The 18989-nt window shown below is 33.2% G+C and overlaps 2 protein-coding genes and 1 long non-coding RNA gene across 3 annotated transcripts; 2 read left to right on the top strand and 1 right to left on the bottom strand.

The window, feature by feature from the left end:
* Positions 1 to 1889: 1889 nt before the first annotated feature.
* On the top strand, positions 1890 to 4970 carry LOC122601072 (glutamate receptor 2.8-like). The gene is made up of 5 exons (XM_043773847.1): positions 1890 to 1946; positions 2285 to 2600; positions 3141 to 3517; positions 4223 to 4536; positions 4714 to 4970. The coding sequence occupies exons 1-5, from the start codon at positions 1890 to 1892 to the stop codon at positions 4838 to 4840; spliced, it is 1191 nt and encodes a 396-aa protein (XP_043629782.1). The 3' UTR covers positions 4841 to 4970.
* A 110-nt stretch (positions 4971 to 5080) lies between these two features.
* Positions 5081 to 5885, top strand: LOC122602303. Its single transcript, XR_006324206.1, has 2 exons — positions 5081 to 5556; positions 5632 to 5885. It is a non-coding gene; the product is annotated as an uncharacterized LOC122602303 (long non-coding RNA).
* Positions 5886 to 10415: 4530 nt separating this feature from the next.
* Positions 10416 to 16437, bottom strand: LOC122601071 (diacylglycerol kinase 4-like). Its single transcript, XM_043773845.1, has 6 exons — positions 16429 to 16437; positions 11612 to 11734; positions 11270 to 11407; positions 10798 to 10883; positions 10590 to 10677; positions 10416 to 10478 (listed from the first exon to the last, which is right to left on the bottom strand). Exons 1-6 carry the CDS (start codon positions 16435 to 16437, stop codon positions 10416 to 10418), a joined length of 507 nt encoding a protein of 168 aa, XP_043629780.1.
* Between the last annotated feature and the right edge of the window lie 2552 nt (positions 16438 to 18989).

The raw sequence follows: 18989 nt of genomic DNA, 5'->3' as shown, positions 1-18989 counted from the left end.
CATTTAAATGGGTATTTATGTGGGATTAGATCCCTCAAGTACTTAAGTTGGAAAATTCAATGATTGTCTTTGGATCATTACCCTCGGTAATGAATAATCTAAGAGCGCGTTTGGTTCACAAAATGTTTTTTGTAAGGAATGAAGTTTGTCATCAGAATTAGATTCCGAAGAAATGGAATTTGATAAATGTTTTTGTTTTCTTAAAATTTAAGAGAATGAAAAATCAATTTCATCCAATAACCCCAAGGAATGGAGATTTTGTCAATTGTTGTAATGTTTACATTCCAATGGAATAAAATTCCATCCTCTTTTGACAACCAAACATATTATGGAATGGAATTCAATTTCAATTCCAACAGATTCCATCAGAATCTGTGAACAAATTGCGCCCTAAGAGTTGAGATTTTTCAACTTGATATCTTAAGATCATTCTCATCAAAACTCAACTCACTAACTATTAATTAAAAAACTGATTTATCTCTCTTAACTTAATTAACTCAACCAAAATCAACTTTTTAAACTCTCATTAGGCTTAAGGGATAAGGTAGGGTGGGTGTCAACATCAGCCAATGAAGTTGGCATGCGCCGGCTACACCACCCCTAGGGCAGATTGAAGGTTGGGCAGATACCATAAGACGGGTGTAATGGCTTTGACTTTCTCCTTTTTCAATAAATATTATTGTTTCCAGTTAAAAAATTCGTTATTCTTTTCTATATATATATATATATATAATGGTATTCGGGTTTTATTGTCTTTTATTTTATAATGATTTATATTGTACTTTTTATTTCTTTTTATATTTCATATAATACTATAATTTTAATGTGTTTTCATATATGTTTATCCTGTTTTGTCACTTTTTTCAATTAGTCATATATAGTTCATATATAATTAACATTCGGTTTTTCTTCAACTATTCATAGATTTGATAACGTAAATGTTTATTATTCATATATTTGTACACGACAATATATTTCAGAAACACGTTTAATCAAGAAACGAATGTATCTTATGTATACGATTTTTAAAAACAACATTATATTTCCTAGAACACGAACATAACTAGTTATAAGTATAAGTGAATCACGTGAACACTAACATTCAATTTACTCAATTGTCTAATTTCCTTCGTCTTCTTCTATTTATCTCGTTGGAGCATTATCAGTATGTATACATGTATGTATTTGTATCACTGCTAGCCGTTACCCCCTTGAAATACCCGTTTGGCTCCAAAAAGAAACACTAGACGTGCGTCTAATATATGATGCGGGGGAGGCTTTTTTATTGGCCGGAATGCCTCACGGGGTGATGTGGCCTGCGTTTCACATCATTTTTTCGGCGTCCAATTGGCAAATAATGCCTCATTCCTAATAGTCTAAGGAATTGAAAATAGAATATCAGGAAAAAGAATATTTTTTTTATAAATGATTGCAAAGATTACATCACAGCCAATCTTTGGGATTTACAAACCCAAGAATTGGGTTTAAATAATAATCCCTCTAGAATCTACATAACTTACAATTCAACACATCAATATTTCTTAACAATCTCCCCTTTTAGTGTGAATTGACGTAGATTTTTGTTTAGACTCTTGCATACGAGACCTCTCACTAGATATGTTATGCGCTCGTGGGGGAAGGGGTTGTGATTATTCAGGATCCATACAAGTAACCAATTCTCGATTGCGCAAGGTCACTGTGGATCGATCGAAGTCGTTTTGGTGGAATTGAATTTGTGTTGGTTAAGTAGTATTGAAGTTAGCGTGATATGAATGCCCATATTTTTATTGTGCTTAGAATCACAGTGGTTCATTTGCAAGTGTAATTGATTAATTTGGTGGATACGTGGATTGGTTAGTAAGATATTGATTAATGAGGATGGAAAGAAAATGAGCATAAGGGATGTATTTGGTGTAATTGCGTTTCTTGTTGATAAGTTTGATAAGGTTGGTCCAAATTATATGAGCATAATCGATGTGCCGGTTGATAGGAAACACCGTAGATAATTTGTGCATTTGGTTTTCTAAGAGAACCAATACCCAAGTATGAGTAAGAAAACGGTTTAAATTCACATATAATATATACCATAGCCTTAGATTATTGAGATCTATGAACCAAATAGCTCTTAAATGCACAATTGATGTTTTTTTTTATATACCTGAAAGGGTGAACTGCATTGTCCGCATATATAAATGCGGAAAAATAATGATTTTGTTGTAGCACCATGTGATATGATAGAAGTTTATAAGCTCAAATATCTAATGATTAGTTTTATATGTTATAGCCTTGCGAGGCCGTAGGAGGTGATTCCACTATACGGGGAAATAGAGCTCAATATGTTTCATTTACACCTCCCTATCTAAGCTCTGAAGTTTATATGCTGGTGGATGCTACACAAGAATCACACCAAACGTTCAAGACCTTCTTAAGACCATTTACCAACAGACTATGGATCACACTAGCTTGTGCGTTTATCTTATTCGGAATCACGCTTGCCATTTTAGAATACCGAGCTGGGAACCCTAAATTTGCTAGCCCGTTCTATAGGCACCTCATCATGATCATGTGGTTTCCTATTTCGACATTCTTCTTCGAAGAAGGTACTACTCATATTAAGATCAAGATACATTAATAGTTGAATGCTTCTTTTCAATGTTCTTATTCCATAGATTCCAAAAGTTTTATCAATCTTATAGTTACTAAATTTAAATAAAATCTTTCCAAATAATTGCTTTATCTATATAATTTTTTCCATAGATTTCCATCTTTTTGAAGATAATAGCTAGGAATATAATTAAGAGCAGAGAGACGTGGGAGTATTCCACCCATTCCCTTTTCACCCGTAACCCTAGATACCAAATTCTTAAAGTTCCAAATATTAAAGACGATCAAAGGTTAATCGGTATTTATGTTTAAAAGTATCACAACTGGAATATCATTAAACCCCTGATTTGAAGGAATCACAAAGGTTAATTAGTGTGTAATTTTGTTTCAATTTAGCGTAAAATTCATGTAACCATCTTCTAGTTTAGGTAATATAGTTTTTTATTATATTAGTTCTTGCTTAAACAATACATTTGAATTTAAGGAGACATACTGGAAAGCACTAAGAAAGTTAATTTTTTTCATTCATTTTGCAGGAAAGATATTTAACAAATGCTCGAAAGTGGTTCTAGTTATGTGGTTTTGTATGATATTCATAGTATTTCAAGTTTTTACAGCCACTTTATCCTCATGGTTGACACTTAATCAATTGCGTCCCAAATTACCTACAAGCGTTGAAAATGTAGGATATCCAGACGGGTCATTTATTAAAGATCTTATTATTGAACGACACAATATTAATCAAAACAAGCTACGATCGCTCAATGGTTATAAAGAGTACAAAATTGCACTATCCAATCATAGCGTAAATGTTGTATATGATGAGCTCCCTTACATTGATCTCTTCCTTTCCAAGTATGGGTCTGGCTACACGAAATATGGACCTATTAATCAGGAATCCGGAATTGCATTTGTAAGTCCATTCTTTTATCTCTTTCAAAGTTTTTTCATCTTTATCTCATTTTTTTATGCTTTGAGAGATGATGTTAAGTACTTTCATAATCTGGAATTTTTTGGGTTTAGCCTTACACTTTAATAGTGTTTGTAATTTTGGTATGGTCAATATAATAATTTGTAAACTTAGTATACTCAAGATTGTCAAATCTAGACTATGACATGAAGCCAAAGCGGAATCGCCATTTCCAGTTTATACCTATGTGGCTGGTATATGTAGTGGTTTTATGACACTTAATAGAGGAATTCATGCTTAGTCAAAAGTAAATCACATGCAGGCTAAAGAGTAGCAGTTTCATCTCAGGCATTTGAGTAAGCCAAGAATAAAAATATGATATTTTGTCGTTCTAAAAAAAAGCCTAAAACAAATAGATCGACCTTAATAACTTTTTACATTGGGATATTTTCTCATCAAGATAATTAAGATTTAAAACAAACACCATGTCAATTCGATAGAAATGAGTTCAATGGCTTTTATCAAAAAGAAAGTTATTGAGCAGTTAATTTACACATTTGGCAACTTTTAGTGGCTTTAGGGACAAAAATTTTTTTTTTTCTACAATGATTAGATAGATAATTTTACTTTAAATTGATTTCCACTCTTACGCACACCATCATGAAATAACAACCTTAACTAACTTCATGTGTTACATATCGATGTCAGGCATTCGCCCATGAATCACCTCTATTAAAAATCTTTTCCGAGGCAGTCATCAATGTCACCGAAAGTGATATTATGATAGATATGAAGAAAAAGTATCTTGGAATATCCACTCCTGATGAATCACAACCTAATAGTGATCTTCCACAAAGTCTTGATGTTCAAAGTTTTCTCGGATTATTAATATTCATTGGGATTGTGATGATAGTTGCTATTATCGCATCAGAAATTTCCCACTTTAAAGGAAATAAGAAAGTCCAAGAACAAGATGAAGAAGCAGCGGAGCCGAAAGAACTAGCTAAGCTACATGTGAACAAGTAAATCCTTGATTAGCATGCATAAACATTTCGACTGTCTAACATACAAAGTATACGTGCTAATGGTTATTTCCCATTACTATATCATGTCGAACTAGTATTTGTTAAATATAATGTGCAAGTTTAATCCTTTGTTAAATATTATGTCGAACTAACTCAATGTGTTTAATTTTGTAGGCTTCGTATATTGAGGTTGAAAAAATACTTGAGGGAATGCTTATGGATAAACGGGAAGTACAGGAGGTTGAAGCAAGATTTGCAAAGAATGAAATCAAGGGTGGTAAAAGAAAATACATTTTTATAGGGATTAATCATTAAATGACTAACTTACTTTTACTTTTGTACATGGTTGTCCATTAAGCTCGAATTTTGATGTGTATTACCAACAAACTTTTTAAATTTGTACATGGTTGACTAAACCTTAAAAAAAACTTCGTTGCTGCTTCTCTATCATATTCAATTATTCATACTTGCCTCTCTCTCATCATCATAAAACCCAGATCTGAAAAATAAACAAAATCAAATCTTTAGGATTTATAAAAACTCATCGATATATACATCTAGATCCATGATTAATCTTAAAAATAAACAATAAAAAAGTCATATCATCTATATTCTATATCTCCCACTTGCATCTGTACATTAAAATATCATCTATATCCATCTAGTTATTTTTTTCACCATCCATACATCTATCATCTATACATTATATGTTTATGTGTATGTACTGCGTTTGTATCCATCCATGTCTTGATGTCTATATGATCATATATAATCCATATTTGTACATCTACCCATCCTCAAATCCTTTCCACCATCAGACCCCACCACCACCATTAAGCCGTCCAAGAGACCGGACCACCACCATCATTATTATTCCCTGATTATTTCAATATCATATATATATGGGAAGAGATATTCGTACCACTGTTTCTGATTGATGTACCACAATGTACAAATTTTACAGCTGATTGTACAATCCAGTATTACACAAGTGTGGTACAACAATCAAAACAAATGGTACAAATATCACTTCCCTATATATATATATATATATATGAATCTTAGATATATAACATAATTACCTATTTTTAGGTTTTGGACAGAATATATACATATGGAAGACGGTGTGTATGGATATAGGTCGGAAAAGCGGTCGGCTGCCCAAGGGAGAAATAAGCAGCAGGTCATCACGCCACTTCTAATTAATAGGCTATTTTGTTTGTTTTTTTTTTTTCTTTTTTGTTTAGAAGAAAGAAGCAGTGTTATATATATGATAAGTCTGATTATTGTTTGTATTTGGTGAATGTAATTCAAGGGGAAAAAATTAATAATTCTTTTTTAGGTTATTTTTCCTAATCTGGTGGGGTTTCTTTTATTCTTCTTTTTTTATTTTTTAATCTTTTTAGGTCAACAAGATCTGGGTTTTTTGTTAAAGATTTGTGTTTCTGAGTTTTATGATGATGAGAGAGAGGCAAGTATGAATAATTGAATATGAGAGAGAAGCAGCAATGAAGAACATTTGAAGATTTAGTCATGTACAAATTCGAAAAGTTTGTGGGTAATACACATCAATATTCTAGTTTAATGGGCAACCATGTATATGAGTGAAAATACGTTAGTCATCCAGTGATTAAACCTATTTTTATAAGATAAAAGTTTATGTAGGTGATAACCATTTAAAGTGAACAAACCATCAGAACCTCTAAATTATAGCATGATAATTTAATATGTTCATATATGACTATATATGTACACAAATTCAAGAGGTATTAGTACGAAGGAAATCATTTGAAGCGTCTGGCCAAGCAATTTTATTTCTTTTAATTTAGCCCGATTGGCATTCATGTATAATGTATACAAATATAAAAGTACAATGAGCATACTGTTAACTGTCAAGGGATACTTGTACTATGTGTTTGGATGATATTAGCTCCACCATCACAAATTATGACTGCCATTCTTGCTTAAATCCAAAAACTTCTAGGAGGCCATCATTAGCATTAGCCTCAACAAAGCCTCTCTGCGCGCATTGGAACCAATTGCATACAAGATGATTTAAAAATACTGATTTATCTTTTTAGTATGCTTGGCAATGCTAATTGCAGTTCCTCTGCTTCTTCGCTATGTTCGATGCCTTTCTTGATGTCTCAATTCTTGGTTTTTGGGGCTAATCAACGATTAATTTCAACTAAAGCTGCAACAAAAGCTTATGTGGGTTGTTTTAACTGACCCACTAACGTTTTTCAGAATTTTGTATCTTTCATTTCTCAATGCATTTTCATAATTTTCAACTATTTTCTAGAAATGAAAAACCCATTTCACTTTCTAGATTATTAGAAAATAATTTTCACAAGTAAACACAGCCTTTAACTCAAATCGAATTTCACATTAGACGGTTTTAAAGGGTGGAAGATCAGCTACTATCGACAATAGAAATAAATGTAATGACTATTTAAACAAGAGTTTCGACATATTTCACGTCAAGACCAACCAGTTACATCATAAGACTACATATATAGCTTTCGGACCCATCCTCTCGGAAGGTTACTTTACAGCATCATACAACTAAGGCAATAGCAAAGACAGTTTAACAAATGGGTAAATTAGAACACTACTAATTTACCAGCAATTCAATGATAGAATTAATTTACACTAGTTAATTACCAAACATGAAACATAAGATTATCTGTTAGCATTACCCTCCATTGATCATGACTGAGTGGAATGGTACCCTTACAATGTCGACAAAGGTTGAAAACTCGTTCTTCAATGGTTGTTTCCATGGTTCTCCATCCATCTGCATAAAAGCTTGTTTCCATGCTCCACCCCTTAACTCAAATCGAATTGCAGCAGCCTGATCAACAAAAAATTTGACTCAGTTTCAACTTTGAACAGTTTGTATAGCACTATGACAATTACAATGACTTTGACTTTGATGATGTGTCCTGGAACACGAATTACAGAAAGGTATAATTTCAAGAGGTAAAATTGCAGTTATCTACAAGGTATTAGTTTGAAGGAAATCTTCTGAAGCGTATGGGGGAAGGCAACTTTGTTTCTGTTGGTCCGGTTGGCTGTGTTGGCATTCTTATTTTATATATAAACACAATGAACATATTGTTAACTTGTTAAGGGCTACCTGTGCTATATGTTTGGCTGATATAAGCTCAACCATCACAAATGATGCATGCCATCCTTGCTTGAATCCAAAAACTTCTAGGAGGCCATCATCAGCATTAGCCTCAACAAAGCCTCTCTGCATTGAAACCAATTGCAAACAAGATGACTTAATACTGATGAAACATTAGAGGCTGTTTCTGGGCTCTAATCATTGTATGCTGACTAGTGCAATAAAAAGAGGAAACACATGAGAAAATGTGTCAACTCTGAATGGTCACAGTTTTATATTTCGTCAAAAAGCAAGTCGAAGGTGCCGTTCCAAAACCACTCAGGCCCAAAAAAAAAAAATATTCATCGCAGCTCAATATAAGATAGTTTTACTCTCTTTTGTAAGCCTAGAAACTATTCTAGAGCAAATATACATTTCCCTGAAATAATGTGTAAACATTTTTTATGGAGTCCAAATGCAAATACTTAGTATTTGCTTGTTATCGTCTTAACAAATAAAATGACATTACTGATATGGGTAACCAGGATTCTTCTACTTTGTCTTTTACTTATAATATATGAATAATGGATGGAGATCCTCAGGTTATTTCAGCTTGACTAGTCAAATTGGGATATTTTCAACCATTGGGTTAAAATCAAATGTTAAGATTCAAATTTGATCTTTGAATATTGACCTTTGAATTTAATCTAAGGGTTAAGGAACTTAACTAGTCAAGTAGGGAGAACTTGAGAGAATCCTTACCCGTGAATAATATTTAACATTTTCCACAAAGTACGACGCTAGTAACCATTGAAATAATTATGGGACTAAATAAGCAGTTCCGGGTATTATATGTAGATCTATTGTAACATGCTAGAATAATGACAAATTAATGCTTACCTTGTCCATATATTCTGGTTTCAATTTATCCCATGGATTTCTTCCGCTTGCATAGCTATGAAGATTCAAGGCAACAATAGACCTAACACTGGAAGACGACATATAAATGACAGGCCACAAACACCAAATAAAGGATACTTCCTCATTGATGCTATATTGATTATAACTCCACAACTATCGAGTCTTAATTAGATGACACACGTGAAAACTATGGTGGATTGGGCAATGGGTGAAAACAGGTTCAGATTAAAATGGGTCATTTTAGCACACATGGGCCGGTTCACACTCAGCAATTACTATGTAACTAGTTGTTAAAACTATGAAAACAATGTAATTACAATACTAATCAAAATAAATTAATTAAGAAAGGTTCATGCATTATAAATAGATTTCGGGTGACTTTTAACCACTTTGACCATTCTGCCCATTTGACCTGTTTCCATCTTGGCTATAATATAGAGAAATATATAAACTGACCCATTTAAGACAACGCAAGACCCAAGTTGTCCCATAACTCCCATATTATAGTCAATATAACTTCTCAAGTGACCTTACCTTGATGGGATAGGGATGAGTTCCCACTCTGAACTATTGAGCCTTTTAACATGTAACCTCAAAATATTATTTAATCCCCTGCATTCAAAACGGTGTTTCCAGCAATATAATACAAGAGCTATTTTAAAATATCCAATCTTCATAAAGGATAAAAATAAGTTCTTCAAAGTGAGAAACTCTTACCTCAAACCAGGATTAGCTATACAAGGCGTAAAAAACGAACCTTGTTTGCAGCTTATATCCAAAGTAAATGATCTGTAACAATAAAAGAGTGAACTAAATAGAAAACTAATGACCAAATAATAAAGTAGGTATCTAATAACTATTCACAATTCATATGTAGCAAAATGGTTAAGCCAAGCTCGTTGGGTGACAGGTTGAAATGGTCTCACATCAAACCAGGTGCTTTACTAGTATGGATCAAAAGGGTTGGGTTGGGTCAGATTGACCCAGAACTTCTAACATGTGGTATTTTTCACTTTTCGTCCTTGAATATCATCATTTTAAGTTTTCCGGCGAATTTTCCGACGAAAGTCAGCCGGAGAAGATGAAGATGATGACAACAGAAAAGTAAATTTCAATTTTCGTCCCTGAACTTGTCATTTTTGTCAGTTTCAGTCCCTCACGTGTGTTGCAGGTGTCCGACTTAACGGCTGAAACTTAACGACGTTTGGCGAGGGACGATGATTGAAAAAATCTGCCAACTTTAAGGTCAAAATTGTAATTTTTTCACTTAAGGGACGAAAAGTGGAAAATGTGCCAACTTAAGGGACGAAAAGTGTAATTTACTCTTAAAAATATTTTATAACTTAATAGTGTCTATGATTGTGAATGTTAAGTATCGCAAAAAGCAATACCTTTTAAGCGACTATCAGAAAGAGGTTCAATGCATTAAAAATACACTTGGGTGGTTTTCGACCATTACGACACGTCTCCTTTTAAGCTAAAAAATATGTTACCCTTTCAACTCGTTAGAGATAAAAGAAAACCAGAATCAACATCACCATAAGTAAATGCATTGAACTTCCAAAGTTTTATATTGATCAAAAAATTCTCATCAGTTTCTGACCTTGTTAGAGATAGGACCTTGAGCAAAGTAAGGTTTTTCATTCCTTAAATGATGGAAACCATAAGCCACTTGAGCATCCATTCCTACATCAAGAAAGCTACACGGTTAAGATTGTATATAAAGAAAAAAAAAAGATAGAATCAAAATAACAGGAAGAAGAAATATACATTGCATACCTATAAACATAATTAATATAGGGCAAAGAAATCATTAAAAAGAAGAAAAAAATAATACATACCTATGCTAAAATAACACTCCTTGATAGCAGGAAACTTTCTCGGGTAACTTCCCCAAAACATCTATATCCTGTATAAAAGACGTAAAACTAACAATTTTAGTAGAAGGCATTACTTATCATGGATGTCAAATTCTGAATAAGCCTTAAAATTACATTGGTTGAATCCTAGAAGTAAAAACCTGATCAAGAGCAACCTCCTCTGTTTGCTTCAAAGAATGAGGGGTATCCAAAGTTACATCAGACGGCATGGATATCGAAAGATTCCAACTTCACATAACAAAAAGTTATATCTCACAACTTGATGCTACTAGATCATCAACATAAGAAAACAATGCGTAGTTGCCTAAATAACAATTCTCAAAATAAACAATTTATGAACTTAATTACCTATCAAGACGGCTAGTTGGAGAATAAGTGGCCTTAACAAGAGTTCTTTTAATAGCTGCTCTCCAGGATAAAGGAAAAGAACCACCCTGTAAATATGTTAAAGTCCAAGTCAAGAACCAGAATGATGCTGAAAAACTTTTGGAGTGGCAATTTTAAGACATTTGCTTGTAAATGGTCGATTTGGTTTGTGTTTAATCTAAAGCAGGTAAAATGAATAAGCTCGGTTAAAAAAGGGACACCTTAATCAAAGTAAAAGCCACCCAAAGTCTAATTTAATAAAGAAATGTAAATTTATAAGGGAGAAAAGATAAGTGCATGGAGGTCAACCAAATAAGACCCAGCCTGTTTCGACCCAATTTTTTGAGAAAAAAAATGGCCCATATAAGCCCTGAAGATGTTTTGACACATTCCAACCCGCCATGATGCCTGCCACCTGTAGAAAACTTAATCTGTAAAAAGATTACAAAATTACCCAACCAAAACTCCTGGACAAGTCATTTCCTGTACCAAGAGGTATAATTGCTGTTGGCGGTATGGGGTTTCTTCCCTGTTTGTGAAGCTCTCCAAGGCATCCAAGAACCCAACCAACGGTTCCATCACCTCCTGCAACCTATCAAATGAATTTGATAATATGATTAAATTGTCAATTCTGTTGATACAATCATACATACACACTTGGTAATTGGACAGTTTTAATCAACGCAGGTGCATAGCCAATCTGCTTTCGACTAGGAACGAATTGAGGCTAGCATTTTATATATGAGAAAAGGTAAATTCGAAAATAGCAAAGGGATTATGTTTGTTATACACATACCACAACCCTCAATCTTTCGCGAGTTTCTTTTGCACAATTGTCGCCAAGAGCAGCAAACTTCTTCAAGCAACCCAGCCCGTACTCAACAAACTCATGTGGCTTCACACTATTAAGGTCAAATACCTAACAAAAAAGAACTTACTTTAACTAAAAAAACTAACTTTCATTAACAAGAAACACTATTATTAAAACAAACAAACCCTCTTTAACAATATAATTTTCTATTATTTTCCATTATTGTGACCCAATTTCCTCAACTATTCTTAAAGCATATTAAACATATAAAGCCAAAAAAGAAACAATCATTGAACATTCTTCAAAGTATTGAATAATGGGAAAAACCAATATGCTGTTAGAAACATAGAAGAAACATGTTTCCCCCTCACAAACTCCCCCATGAAAATCACATATTTGAATATAAAATCTCTTCCGTCTAAAAATCATGGTGGAAACATGCTGCTAGAAGCATACTAGTTAACCCCTTGAATAATTAACAATAATAACTAAAACAATTTTCTTTACATATTAACTTAACTCAAATCAATCCATCATTAAAAGTTTTTAAGTTTCATAAACAAATTTTTATATACAGATTTTTAATCAGATAAAAAAAAGTGTTATATATGTTAACGGTAAGAATGTATCATTAACAGACTTACAGATGATAAAATCACTACATTAATCTCATAAATGTCAACAAAATGATGTCATATATCACACAATTATGTACTCTGTATATGAAATGATGTCATGCTTCTGAACTCTAGACCATTCTTTTTTACAATAAGTTAAACTAGATTTAGAACCCGTGTAAAAACACAGGATAATGTTAGGAAAAAATGATTAATAATTACTTTAATTTTTTTTTTATTAATTAAGGTATGTTATTTTAAATATTTAGAAAACATATATTTTGGTTTGTCTGATAAAAGCAAGCCAAAGTAGAGAGTTATTTATGAAACTAATGTAATCCACTATTATCTAAACGTAATCAGGTAATGCAATAGAATATATAGCATACATGTCTCGAAGTCAAACTGTAGGAAGCACTGCAAGAGTGACCAGCAAACAGGTAATGCAAATTTTTGAAGAAGCAAAAAATAATTACATTTACAAATAGCAGATCATTCACCCCTTTGAAACAGCAACAGGCCTCACATAAGTGAACACCTTTAAGGGATTCTCCTGACATTTGGGGTTGGCTAGCAGGAAATCCTAAACCGGGGCATGTAGATCCAATACTCTTTGAAATTTGCAATGCATTGCATTGTTTGCCAGCAACTTGTGGACAAAATTTGGCTTAATTTCTCGACACTCTACTTCATTCTAGTTGATCGATTTGAACCAGCTGTGGTTTTTGAACACATTGTTTTGTCTGATCCACATCCATGACACGTGCTTAATTCCTTCTGCAGCAACTAAAGATACAGGAAAAGAGTGACACAAACGTTATTAAAATGAAGTTAGCTAAAAACCCATACTGACATAAATTAATGATACTTATCATCGATCTATTATTGATTACTTCAAAAGGTTCTTAAATTTGATATGTCTCATTGTCTTGTTTGAGCTTTAATTAAAACATAAAAGCGAATCATGTACACTACAGGGTGCATCACCAGTTGCTCCTAATCTTTTATCTACAAGGTTCTTAAAATGAAGTTCTTAATTTCTAGCTTTAAAAATGGGCAGACACTTCATTTATATTAAAAAAAAAAAAATGGGTACTAAAAAGGAGTTCAAAATATACAAATTAAAACCAATAAAATAACAGAAAGACTATTACTGACCATTGTGTGACCATCTTTTTACATAGCAAAGAGAAACTTGAAGCATGAACCAACATATATGTTTTATGAAAGGTGGTTATTATTCAATATAAGTGATCACCTTTGAATCAATTCTAAATTGTGAATTTTCATCAAGTTGGAAAGGTACACATATAGACTTGGTTTGACCTTCTAATTTGCTTACTCTGACCTTCTACTACTAATCAATTGTTTTAGTTTGAAGTATTGGATCATTTTTCCAATTTTATACTCCTTGAACAATAATAGTAAATCATACGAGTATATTCATTTTGAGAAATGCAACTTTTGACTTTTTGAAATAATCCGGATTTGACTATTTGAGACCTCCGGGTATACTGTGTTTACGAGTTATTATCTTGACCATATATAGAACACTTTAAAAATATATATGAGTAACCCAAAAAATTCCAAAATATGATGAGCAAAAATGTGCTATAGAGTCAAAATTTGTTAAAATCGTTTTGATTTAGCCGATGTTTTTAGAAGTAGACCATACCTCAAGTACTGATTTTGAGGATGGTTTACGGTTCAAAAGATCTAACGGGTTGGACCATACCTAAAAAACCAAGCTTCATTAATATTGTAGATTTGTGTAGGTATTTATATATGAAATCATGTATATAAATAGTTGAACGAAAAACAACATATTCAGGTTGGTGATAATGTCCCCCCTGCATTTTATTGTCGCTGGTTCGAGCCTTGGCTTCTCCTTAATTTGGATTATTTTTCATTTAATCAAAACAAACCGTTTCCGATCCACGGTTCTACCGACTAGCAGTTCGGTCTAATTTTCAAAACCATGGATTTAGCCATTATAGAATTTCTTTTGTTACTGAACGGACTCAAGTTTCATTTTAACGTATAAAAAGAGTTTTAATGCCACTTGTGCATAAAAGTTAGTGATGTAATGATAGTCTAGATGTGTCTGTGTTAACTTTGTATATACGATAGCAACCCTTTTCGCTTGCTACGTAAATTAAGATATTTTAAGTTTTTTTTTTGTCATCAAGTCAAATGAGATTTAAAACAAACACCATATAAATTCGATAGAGATATACACTACTACCCAGGATAAAGTAAGTGGGTTTAGGGTAAACAAAAATTTTATATGGTTAAATCGATAATTATTCTACTCTTAAGAAATTCTCACACTTAAATTAAAGCCCTAGCTAACTTTTTGTGTCAAATATTGATCTCAGGCATTCGCCCGTCGATCATCTCTGTTACAGATCTTTTCTGAGGCTGTCATTAATGTCACTGAAAGTAAAACTATGCTGGATTTGAAGAAATTTTATCTTGGATTATCCACTCTTGATAAATCACAACCCAATTGTGCTCTTCCACAAAGTCTTGATATTAAAAGTTTTATCAGATTATATACATTTATGGGGATTGTGATGATAGTTGCTATTATTCAGAAATTTCCCTTTGTAAAAAAGATAATTGTAACACCCCGAGCTAGGATCGAAATATTACCGAAAAGATATAGCATATGCATGGGATTATCGTAGAATAAATCTAAATGAATAACAAGGAATCCGGTGGATCCAAACATGACATAACAAGTACCAAATGCACAAGGAGCATGTAGCCATCAAATGTTTACAAAATGATATCAAAAGATGGCAAACAATCCTAAGCATAAATCCAAAAGTAGGGCCAATGAATCCGTGATCCACATAAGTCCAAGCCCGGGTTCTAATGCAACCTCAATCATGCCTCTCGCACTTGAATCACCTGATTACCTGAAAAGTGTACTAGCTAAACAAGGTCAACACTAGGTTGGTGAGTTCGTAGTAATGGTTCGCAATGAACCATCCAAGTCACAATATGTGTAAAGTAAATCATAACTTACGGTAAACAATCGCAACTCACAAGAATGTAGAGAGGGTTACTCATGGTGTTACCTTGCCACATATTAGTACTCGTACAAGTGTCTAATCACAATAACTAGAGAAAACGTAACAAGCGTGTCCAAACAATCAGACATCAAATAATGTATCAAAAGTGTACCACCACAACAACAAAAACCACCACAACCACAATGTTCTCAAGTATGAAATACTTGGTAGTACGTCGTACAAAAGCGCATTCTCAAGTGTATGACACTTGGTAGTACATCAACCAAACAATAGGCACAACAACATGTTCTCAAGTGCAAGACACTTGGGAGTACGACAACAATCATCCAAACCACAATGCACATACATTTCATACGACTATACATTTTAGGAATCGAAGATGCTTGTATACAGGGTCACCCGTAGCCTTCCCACCACATCTAACAACTCATTAAATGTATCGTCGTCTTCCATGTATGTACTACTATCCTAATATTACCACACAATCACAACCAAACACATAATCCAGCAATAATAGGTCAAACCGTAAACAAATCAACCAAACAAGTAATCAAGCAATACGACAATTCGTAACTCAAACCAATCAATCAACAAGTACGAAAGCATGTTCTCAAGTATAACACACTTGGAAGTACATCAACCAATCATTAAGTACGAAAGCATGTTCTCAAGTGTAAAACACTTGGAAGTACATTAACCAATCACAAGACCATCAATCATCAAATCACCAATCCCACCGAAACAAAACATACATACACTTAAGAGGATTATACATTCAATTGGTTCTTGATGCTTGTATACAGGGTCACCCGCAGCCTTCCCACCACATCTCAAACCCCTTGAAGGCATAATCAAATTCCATGTATGTACGTCTATCCTTAATATAAATATTCTCAACAAAATCATATGCGTAATCAACCAAACGTGTCAATCAATCCATCATTCAATTAATCAAGACCATTCATCGATCAAACTACCAATCAAGACTATCCATAAAGCAAACAATCAATCAAATCATCCATAAATCAAACAATCAATTAGTCAGTCAACAAGCCGTCAATCAAATCAACCAAACAATCAAACAACACGTATGTGTACACTTTTCAGCCCGAATCTCAATTGAGTAGGAAGCTACAGAACTCACCTTAGCCATTTAAAGATTGCGAAGGTAAGCAAGAAAGTAACTTAGTATCCCGAGCTCCTCAACAATTTCAACCTACTAAAATCATCATAACACATTACAATGGACCCCATACAATAAGGTTTGACTCTTAAAGATATCTAACGAACTAGTTATGGCGTTTTCAAGACAGGCCTATACACTTTCCAACTAGCTATAACCTTGTAACCAAACACTCCACAAACTTTAGTTTTTTGTAAATGAAGCTGACTTGTGAAGAAACAAAACTTAATTTATCCATTGTTACCCATAATTAGACATAACAACACATAACCCATATCACCAATTCGATTTAAGAAGTCAAATTAGTGCACAATTGTTCTTGACCCGTTTTGACTTTTGACAAAAACCATAATTGGCTTAAAATCAATTCTTAGAGGTTTGGAACTCATTTTTGCAGCTTGTATGAACATATTTAAACATATCCCACCTTCAAAATTGATTCAAAACAACCATTTTTAGCTTAAATCTAAATTTGACTTAAATTACCCATTTTGTAACCCTAATTTTGACCCACTTCATTTTTGGACTTGCAATTTGACTCATGAACACTTGGGTTTGACTAGAAACATGATATTAAACATAAAATGATGGATTTTAGTGAAATGTAACTTACCAAAACAACCCGGAGCTTTGGATTCGAATTTGGAGCTTTAGAGATGAAGAACACTAATTTATACCCAGATTACTTGAAGTTTGAAGATAAGGAAATGATATTTAAGAATTCTTTTAACACTTTGATGTTTACTAGAGCCTTAGATCTGAAATTTATGAGGAGAAGTGATTAGTGTGTGTTTTGTGTGTGTGTTCTTGAGATTAAGAGAGAATGGAGAGAGAGAAAGAGAGAGAGAGAGAGAGAGAGAGAGAGAGAGAGAGAGTGTGTGTGTGTGTGTGTGTGTAAGAAGAAGAGATAAGGAAAGGAATGAGAGGTGAGAATGAAGTCAAAGATATGGTGTGGGGGAATGTGGGGGCTGGTTTGGCAATATAAAAATATGTGGGTTTTCATCCCACATATTGATTACGTCAAGTATATGAATTAAGAAGTTTTAGTTATTTCTTTGAGTCATTTTGTATTAGAAATGTGTTGAATTGTGATTGAAATGTATTTTTGGAAAACTCATAATCTGTAACAGGTTTTGACGATGAATTTACGAACGGGTCATGCCGAAATTTTTAATATTTGTGCGCTGTCTTTTATAACGAGTTTTGCTAAATCTTTTTGTCGATATTTATAATCGAGTACATTCTTTAAAAAAAAAATCTTATAAAATGGTCGAGTCGAGTTTGGTCCTTTTAGGTTGTTATGTATTTAATTTTGGTGAAAAACTTTTCAGATATTTTTTTTAATACATAAAAAAACATAGGGGCCAATTATTTATTCAAAATACTAAGTAATTAGCATGTGCCATGTGATTGGTTTTTTGCCCAAATTGGATGTGTTAGTGTGTACGAGTCTCATAATCATTTTTCCCATATATATATATATATATATATATATTCTAACGGATTAATGCATCAATATGAATCACTGTGGTTTCATTTTAAGGTTGGATGTATTGGATTGACACCCTATTTATGAGTGGTTTTCCAGTGAGAACACCTTTCAAATATATGGTAACAGGCTAACTATCAATCGGTAACCGTTTTACGTATTTGAGAAAATAATAAGTTGCTTACCCATAATAAAAAGTTGAAATACATTACACAATACACATAGTAACTATTGGTCCACGAATGCACTGCTTGTGTTTTAATTAACTAACTTGTAATGTAATTACTAAATAACAAGAATAAAGATGAGCTGTAAAGAACTTTGTTTAGTTATATGAAACTCAAACTAAACGATGAAAACATGGGTGGTTGTTTTACAACAACAATGAACTATAAACAGGAAATTTATGTTAAGTTTTTGAACACACAAAAACTTAACAAATTACTTAGAGAAAGTAAAGTAAAACTGTGGAACACACCAACACTTTTGTGGCTTGGTCAAGTGATTCCTTTTATGGGCAGATAAAGAATCACATGACTATCCTAGTAGATGTTGACACATGAGGGTTGTCAACTATCTATTGGTGGATCATTCAGATCTGCAGAAGTCTCTTTCCTTCATCTTGTTTGTTTCCAAAAATGGTATGTAAGAGAAACTTCACTGCAACAAAGTAGTACAAGGTCACATGTCTTCATCTTGATCTTTCAACACGTGTCCTTGGGACCATTCTTCTAATCTTCAAATTCCCGCTCATATTTGACTAACAAATACTGGACGATGAGTCATTGAACATATCCTTTAGACTCTTGAAGATCGATTATGCTTGCAGATGTATGAGCTCGCTGACAGCTCGCTGAATGAGCCACTCGCTGAGTCCCTCGGCGAATCCCTGATCCAACAGTAACCATTTCTATAAAATTAATTACATATTAACCCTTATAATACCAGATTTACAAATGTTGCCCACTTAATTTTAGAGTTTAGCCCATCTATCTTTAAAATACAATCATTAATGGCTAATGACTCATAGCGC

This window comes from Erigeron canadensis, chromosome 5 (genome assembly GCF_010389155.1).
Source record: "Erigeron canadensis isolate Cc75 chromosome 5, C_canadensis_v1, whole genome shotgun sequence".
In the NCBI taxonomy this organism is placed as follows: domain Eukaryota; kingdom Viridiplantae; phylum Streptophyta; class Magnoliopsida; order Asterales; family Asteraceae; genus Erigeron; species Erigeron canadensis.
Note: the sequence above shows the minus strand (reverse complement) of the source record. Positions and strands in the feature narration are given on the sequence as shown.

What these genes read in the sequence shown, in the direction of transcription:
- LOC122601072 (XM_043773847.1), top strand. Translation starts at nt 1,890, where the DNA reads ATGAGCATAAGGGATGTATTTGGTGTAATTGCGTTTCTTGTTGATAAG. An exon ending in TTGTTGATAAGTTTGATAAG is followed by an intron (nt 1,947 to 2,284) that starts GTTGGTCCAAAT and finishes TATATGTTATAG; the next exon opens with CCTTGCGAGGCCGTAGGAGG. An exon ending in GCTAAGCTACATGTGAACAA is followed by an intron (nt 4,537 to 4,713) that starts GTAAATCCTTGA and finishes TTAATTTTGTAG; the next exon opens with GCTTCGTATATTGAGGTTGA.
- LOC122601071 (XM_043773845.1), bottom strand. An exon ending in TGTCCAGGAGTTTTGGTTGG is followed by an intron (nt 10,884 to 11,269) that starts GTAATTTTGTAA and finishes ACATATTTACAG; the next exon opens with GGTGGTTCTTTTCCTTTATC. An exon ending in CCAACTAGCCGTCTTGATAG is followed by an intron (nt 10,678 to 10,797) that starts GTAATTAAGTTC and finishes TGTTATGTGAAG; the next exon opens with TTGGAATCTTTCGATATCCA.